General features: G+C 55.8%; 1 protein-coding gene across 1 annotated transcript; it reads right to left on the bottom strand.

The window, feature by feature from the left end:
- Positions 1-1,537: 1,537 nt before the first annotated feature.
- Nkx2-2 (NK2 homeobox 2) lies at positions 1,538-4,093 on the bottom strand. Its single transcript, XM_074074223.1, has 2 exons — positions 3,409-4,093; positions 1,538-2,478 (listed from the first exon to the last, which is right to left on the bottom strand). The coding sequence occupies exons 1-2, from the start codon at positions 3,665-3,667 to the stop codon at positions 1,916-1,918; spliced, it is 822 nt and encodes a 273-aa protein (XP_073930324.1). The 5' UTR covers positions 3,668-4,093; the 3' UTR covers positions 1,538-1,915.
- Between the last annotated feature and the right edge of the window lie 3,355 nt (positions 4,094-7,448).

Below are 7,448 nucleotides of genomic sequence, written 5' to 3'. Positions count from 1 at the left end.
GGGGTTGTTTGCTCACTTCCCTCTCCTCACCCCTCCAGCCCTGGAGGCCAGAGCACCCCACCCCACCTCCAACCTCTAGTTTCTAACAATTCACCCAGCCACACGTCCGAGGACTAGCCTGGGGGGACCTTGCACAGCAAAACGCTGGTGGGGGAGAAGGCGCGGGATCCAGTTCCTAGCGAGAGGGCTGGAAGCCTAGTAAAGATGGGGATTGCAAGGAAGGTGGAAAGCTCGGTTGGTTGAGATTGTCAAGGATTAGGGCTCCCTTGCTCCCCATGACCAAAAAGCTTGGAGAAGGATACAGCACTCTCCTCCCCCTCTTCTGCGCCCAGGACCCAGAATGCCCCTCTTTATAGCCCAAATCAGGAGCGCCCTGAAACCCACTTTCCCGTGCCTTCACCTTCGCGCCCAGGCCTGGGAGCCTGCTCTTAAGGCATCCAACCTTTCTAAGATTTTGAGAAGGGGGTGGAGAGCAGAGAGAAAGTCGAACCGGTCTCAACCTCAGCGCCTCCGCCCCACCCCGCCCTTAGCGCGAGTTAAATAAAATACAACAAAGTGAAAGTCATCGAGTGTAGTGGCTTCAACAGCTTCTCAGGCTGAAGGAGGCTGAAGGAGCCACTCGTACATTTGGGCGAGAAGGGGGGCTAGCTCTCCTTGCCTGTGCCTTTCCCAAAGTCACTTTCCCTCTCAAGACCAGGAGGATGCAGCCCCAGGTCCAGGCAGTGCGCGAAGCTTAGAGGCCCGAGAGAGCGAGTCTGGTCACCCCAGACTTTGGGCCAGCAGTTTGTAGGCTGGAGCCAAGAGCTGCCGCTTCGACCCTGGGTCCTAGGCGCGGAGTCCCGCCTGTCAGTCCGATGAGGCCTGTCCTGGGAGGTCCTCCACTGTCTCCGCATCCCTGGCCTCCCAGGCCGGAGGGGAGTGCTGCGTAAGGCCGGCCTGATCCGCTTCTTGCCTGAGGCCTTCCGCCCCAGGCCAGAGCGACAAAGTAGACAAACGGGAGGACTGAACTTGTTTTGTTTGTTTGTTTTTTAACACAGGGTTTTTATTAAAATTCTTATTTAAAAAATTGAAAGCTTTCAGCGCCCGGCGCTCTTGAGGGAACCGCGCGGAACAGCTGGGCTCCAAGTTCCGGGGGTCAGGACCCGGAAAATGGGGCTAAAGACTTCTCGCCTACACATTTTTTTTCCTTTTTCATATTTGAAAAATGTTTGCACTGATCAAAATAAAAAAATAAGAAAACGGGATAACCCAAACATAACCAAACCAAACCACAAAGAAAGGAGTTGGGCCTCCGAAGGGGAACAGGCCCATCTGAAGGTCATTTCGGCAACAATCACCACCGATATTTACAACGAAAAGCGAAATCTGCCACCAGTTGTCAGAACGTTTACATGGCCATAAATATTTAGCACTTTCTTATAAAAAGAAGAAGAAATCCTCTATATCTTTAAAGTGTTCTCCACTTGCTTTAAAAGACGGCTGACAATATCGCTACTCACACAAACATATTTTACAAAATTCACGAAAGCGGGGCGGAGTGTGTGTGTGTGGTGGGGGTGGGGGAGGTTGGCCTTTTTCTCTTTTCAAGTGACGACGTTAACGCTGGGATGGTTTAGTCCCCCCAGGGAGAGGCAAAGAAGCGAAGCTGCGCAAACATTCTGTAAACACGGCTTAGAGTTCAACCCTCTCCAAAGGTTCAAAGGAGAGAGATGGGGGCAGAGTCTGGTGGAAGGAATCCGCCACTCCAAGGAGGCGCAGGCAACCTCCCGGCGCCTCCCCAACGGAGCCGAGAATCAACTCGACTCTATAATAATAATTATAATAATAATAATAAGCATCATAAGGACGAGTTCTCCTCGCCGCCGCCGCCAGGGTGGGGCCTGGCCTTGGGTCGCGAGTCTCGGAGGGGCGGCGCTCACCAAGTCCACTGCTGGGCCTGGACCAGGGGGTGTGCTGTCGGGTACTGGGGGGTGCTGGCCGAGCTGTACTGGGCGTTGTACTGCATGTGCTGCAGGGACTGCGCACTGTAGGCCGAAAAGGGGATGCCCGCCTGGAAGGTGGCGGCTGCCAAGTCCTGGGCTTTGAGCGCGTGGCACGGTTTGCCGTCCCTGACCAAGACGGGCACGGCCACCCGGCGCGGTGAGGGCAGGGGCGTCACCTCCATACCTTTCTCCGCCCGGGCACGCTTCATCTTGTAGCGGTGGTTCTGGAACCAGATCTTGACCTGCGTGGGCGTGAGGCGGATGAGGCTGGCCAGGTGTTCGCGTTCCGGCGCCGACAGATACCGCTGCTGCCGGAAGCGCCGCTCCAGCTCGTAGGTCTGCGCCTTGGAGAAGAGCACCCGCCGCTTCCGCTTCTTGCCTGCGTCCCCCCCGCCGCCCGGGGTCTCCTTGTCATTGTCCGGTGACTCGTCAGCGGAGGGCTCTGGGGACTTGGAGCTGGAGTCTTGAGGGGGTGCGCCGGCCGCCAGTCCGTGCACTGGAGAGGAGGAGGGTGGAGAGAAGCGCATCAGGCCATCAGGCGCCTGAGGCCGAGTGCCGCCTTGGGCCAGACCCTGAGCACCGGGGATCCTCCGTGGGCCTCAGGCCCTCAGCGCTTGGCCACCCAGCCCCGCTCCCTTTGCGGTGATCCCCGCACTGCTCCACGCTTGAGGAAGCCGTCGGGGCCTCCCAGGGTAAAGAGGAGAATCGGCAAGAGTCGGGGCTCAGGGCTTGCGTTTCTAGGGGTTCGTACAGTGTGGGTACAAATTTGGTGGGGAGTGGCGTGTGGGAGATCATTGAGGGTTAAAGGGTCTGGCCCCCTTAAGCTGTTTCCTTTCTGGAGAGACGTGGGCAGATTTTCAAAAAGAAAACCCCTACAATCCCAGCATTGATGGACTCGGCCATTTAAGGCAGTTTTGGGGGGACTTTCGTTTTTTGCTCTTGGGCTTTCTCAACATCCCCCGCACCGCACAAAGCGTCCTCTATGAACGCACAGGGGGCAGGATGAGCTACCCAGGATACCCAAAGTCTCCCCCCACCCTTTACCCGGAGCCTGGACCAGGCTCTCTAGCTGGCTTCTGTGCGCCAGGCCAGTCAGTCCCTCCCTGCGGTCAGAGGCTGGGTCTTCAGCCCGAGTCATCAGTCGGCTTGACATCTGAAGCCAGCCCTTGGGAGTCATTTCCCTTCTCTTCTGCCTCTTTAATTTCTCATGTTGACAAAAACATATCTGAGACCTAGGGCCTAGGGGGGCTTGACAGGGGAGGAAAGAGGGTATTCTAAACAAGTGTTCAAAAATCTTTCTAGAGACCCGTGGGGAAGGATCTGAGCTTAAATGGCTTCTTCCCACTTAACCCCTAGCGTCCAGCCCGGGCTGAAGCTGCAGGAATGGAGACAGTCTCCGCCGCTGGGGCTAAGTTTCGTTACTTACGGGAATACTGCAGGCCCTCGGTGCTGGCCAGCCAGCGCGTGTAGGGGTTGTCGCTGCTGTCGTAGAACGGGCTCTTCAGGGGCAGGCTCTGCACCGCGTCCAGGGCGCCCTGCCCCAGCGGCCCAGCCCTCTTGGCGGGCTCGGGCCCCTCGCTCTCCTCCTCCGGCCCCTCGGCCACGGAGCCCTCCTCATCGTTGGTGTCCGGCAGGTCCAAGATGTCCTTGACGGAAAACCCCGTCTTTGTGTTGGTCAGCGACATGGTTCGGGACCCCGCAATTTATGCCGCAAAGTTGTAGCTTCACTTGGACAATTCGTGGCGCTCCCCAGCCCCGGCGGGCGGGGGAGGGGGCTGGGGAAGGATTGGGGGAGGGGAGGGGTGGGCTTTAATTATTGGGATAATTATTATTTTAAAAAAGAGAAAGAAACAGTGGGGGAAAGGGAGGGAAAAAATAAAGCCCAACCCAGAGCCTCTGTCTTCTCTGAAAGCACACGGAAATGGACGCAGGGACTGGGCGGCCTGCGCGCCGAGCGCCCGCCCGGCCTTAGTTTGTAACTCCAGGAGAGGTGCCAAGGCGCCGTCAGCTCGGGCTCCAGCGGCCGCTCGGCGCGCGGTGGCGGCTGGTGGCGAGGAAAAAATGGGCCATTGCCCGAGCGATCAGTCCATATAAGGCTGGGCTCCACTCACGAACCTGGGGAGGGGGGGAAGGGGAGAAAGAGGGAGGGAGGGAAAGAGAAAGGGCGGGAGGGGGAGCGAGAGAGGGAGCAAGAGAAGGGTGGAAAAAAAAGGGGAAGAGACATTAAAAACGCAAAGGTTGGCCACGTGTGGGCGGGTCTTGGGAGTCAAGTGGATGAAGACTGTATTTGCAGATGTGAAATTGTGGGTTTTGGGGAGCTCCGCGCTCCCAGCCAACGGCCCTCTAGAGCAAGATGAGAGGTGTAACGTGTCAATTAATTGCAAAGACGGGGAGAGACTTTTTTTTTTTAGCTAGTATTTACATACAAAGGACCACCGCGTCGCTCGCGAGTCCACACTTGAAAGGGCCATTTTAACAAATTGCATCTTAAAGGGGGTGGGGGTGGGGGACAAAACACAAACCTGGAATAGGAAAAAAAAAATCCTCTTTAACATTCACGGGTTCCTACCTCCCCGCCCCCGCGCCCCCGCCTCTGGGCTAGCCGGAAAATTGGCGATTTGTGGCGCCTTTGGAAAGGCGGAGTGGGGGGAGAAGGCTGAGCTTCGGAAATCTCTCCTTCCCATCGCTGGTGGTTCCCTAAACAAGATCCGGTTCAAATGGCAAGAGCCCAACTTCTGTAAGCCTCCTAGGTCAATATTTTGGTTGAGGCTTAAGGATGAGTACTAGAAATGACAAGGCAAGTAATTGATTCTAGTTAACCGCGAAAGAGCTCGAAGCCCAGGAGAGAGCTAGGCTCCCAGCCGGCCACGGCCACCACCCAGCGACCCACCCCCCTCCTGCCGCCCGTTATTTGCTAAAGACTCATTTATTTCCTTCACTCCGCCTTCCCCTAACCCCCACCTCCTCATTTCTTTGCGGCCAAGGAGGGCCCGCAGTTCACTTTCTGCTTTGCGGGCGGTCCAGGGAGGGGAGGGAGTGAGGAGCTCTAACTCAGGCCGGGTTCGGACCCCGGCCCCGCAGCCTTTGGCCTCTGCAGGCCGATTTCTTATGGTGCTGGGAAGAGCAGACTGGCCAGTTCCTTTCCGGCCTTCTATTATCCCGCCTCTCTGGCCCCCTCCCTCTCCAGCCTCCAGCTAAAGGTGGAGCGGCGGGAAGGGAGAGGGGAGGGATTGCGAGGTCCGTGGGGCGCATGGGTGTGTGTGTGTGTGTGTGTGTGTGTGTGTGTGTGTGTGTCTTCAATCAGGGTGAGGACCCAGAAACCCACAGGGAAGGGGGTTACAGGACTGCGGGTGATACTATTTTCTCCCAAGTTTAAGTCCTTTAATTTTGTACGCCCTGGGGGTGCGCTCCGAGGACGTATTCCAGGCTTCCAGTTTGCGTTAGGTTAGTGTGAACTTTCCAACCTCTTTCCAACCTGGGAACTGAACTTTCCTGGGACGGACCTCCTCTGCCCTGGGGAGGAAAAGGTCATACTACACTTAAAGCCCCTCTGTCCAATTTGACATTTGTGGGGTGAAGTTGGGGTGGGGGGGAAGGTTTGCTACTTGATGCTTGTTCGCCCCAAGGATCTTCTGGAAGAAGCATAGCTTCGTAGTGAGAAGGGGCAGAGAAGGTTGCCTGCAGGGGTCCGGGTCTCTCCTTCCCTACTGCCTCCAGTGTGGACTGCCTTAGCGCAGACCAAGCCCAGCGCGCGGGCGCAGGGTCCTCCTTGCTCGCAGCTGCTTCGGCCGCCACCGCGCCCCCGCCACCCCCGGGTTGCCAGCGTCGGGTGAAGGCGCCTCTCTCCGAGCCGCTCGGCGGCTTTCTGCAGTCTTTGCAGCTTCTCCCCCAGTATGTGACGTGGGTGACAATGGCTCAGGTTGGAGCGAGCCCCTCGTCGGCGCGTCCTGGGTGGTCGGACCCGGGCAAACACAAATACAAACCGATTGCTAAGCTGCGGACAATGAGCGAAATGTAGACAAATGTCCCGCTCCCGTTGGAAGCCTTTGTCCCAGCTCGGTTTTTGCATTTATTTCAGTGGCGAAATAATACATGATTGACGCTCTCTTTCAATGTGTCCTAACTGTTTGGAATAAATCTCAGGTTGTTCCTAGTTGTCATGGCATTCAACCCTTTTCAATGGACTATCTCTTCATTCATTTCTGAATCCGTCCACAATATTAAGGAAACCCCTTCATGTCGACGCTCCCCGATTTCGCTCTTTCTCCTCCTACTTTTTCTTTTTTCCTTTCTCTCCTTCTCCCTTTTTCCCCTGCAAGAATTAGAAACTGACTTGAATCATGCTCCTCAAACCCATTACTTTCTGTGTCTTTTAATTTTTTTTCTCTCTTTCCAGTTTCTGTCTTTCTCAGCCTCCCTGCTCATTGCCTCCCCCTACCCCCCTTTACGTGGAGCTCACTTGCCCTGCCCCGACAGAGGAGGGAAGTCGGTTTTCCAGGAGTTGGGGAAGCGCAGAGTTTGACACAGAGGCAGGGGTGGGCCTGTGCAGGCATTGTTACTCAGCTGCTAAATAAATAACTGGTGAGAAAAAGTTCCTCAACCCAAGCATTGCAAGAAAAGACCCTCCTTTTGTCCCTGGTCTTATTCCTCTGTCCTAAGGAAGGGGGCTTTCTTAGGTACAAGGGTACCCTTCAGTGATGGGACCTGGGGACAGAATAGAGCATGGTTAGGTGGTTAGGCCAGACCAGTTCTTGGGTTGAGTAGAAAAGGAGTCCTTTGACAATAAGTGTCCCCTTTCTATAAGTCCAGGGCAATCTTTTGAGTGGGGTGTGTGTGTGTGTGTGTATGTTTGCCCCTTAGTGGCCTTCCAGAAACTCATTTTCTTAGCTTAAAACCACCTAGTTCTCTGCAGTTTCCAAGTTCTTCCTGTGTTCTCCAAGCATAGTGGGCCTTTCTTCTTTGCATCTAACCAGGTTGCTGTTGACTGTGCCCCTCCCCTGCCCCTGGGAGCTTGCAAGGTGTGCAGAACACCTGAGAGACAACTGTTTTCCTAAGGGAATCCAGACTCCCGGGGATTAATAGTGGCTAGAGAGTGCTGACATAGCTGCCTTGAGACAGAGATCCCAAGCCTAATTCACAAAGGCTGAGTTTGCCTCAAGGCCTGCGTTTTGCCCTCAACCATTCTTCCGAATTTCAGTTTGCAGGGCTTCCCCAGCACGGGAAGGCCCACACCTCTCTTGCAGGCTCAGGTGGACCTCTCACCTCCTTCACCCTCATCCCAAGGTTTGTACTTGCCCTGGACCAGGGCAAGGAGGGTAGGTGCCCAGAGGCCTCAGGCTTTGCCTCCAGCAGCATCCCCTTGCGCGGCCAGACCTACAGTGATCAGTCTCTCTCTCAGGACGGAGGGAGTCCGTTTCCTCCTTCCCTTCGCTGCCCTAGTGGCTCCCTTGTCCGCTTCCAAAGCGT

The sequence above is a fragment of the Castor canadensis genome, chromosome 5 (assembly GCF_047511655.1).
Source record: "Castor canadensis chromosome 5, mCasCan1.hap1v2, whole genome shotgun sequence".
Lineage (NCBI taxonomy): Eukaryota > Metazoa > Chordata > Mammalia > Rodentia > Castoridae > Castor > Castor canadensis.
Note: the sequence above shows the minus strand (reverse complement) of the source record. Positions and strands in the feature narration are given on the sequence as shown.

Coding starts and splice junctions, on each gene's coding strand:
- Nkx2-2 (XM_074074223.1), bottom strand. CDS start 3,667: ATGTCGCTGACCAACACAAAGACGGGGTTTTCCGTCAAGGACATCTTG. Junction 2,479..3,408: donor CGAGGGCCTGCAGTATTCCC/GTAAGTAACGAA, acceptor CCTCCTCTCCAG/TGCACGGACTGGCGGCCGGC.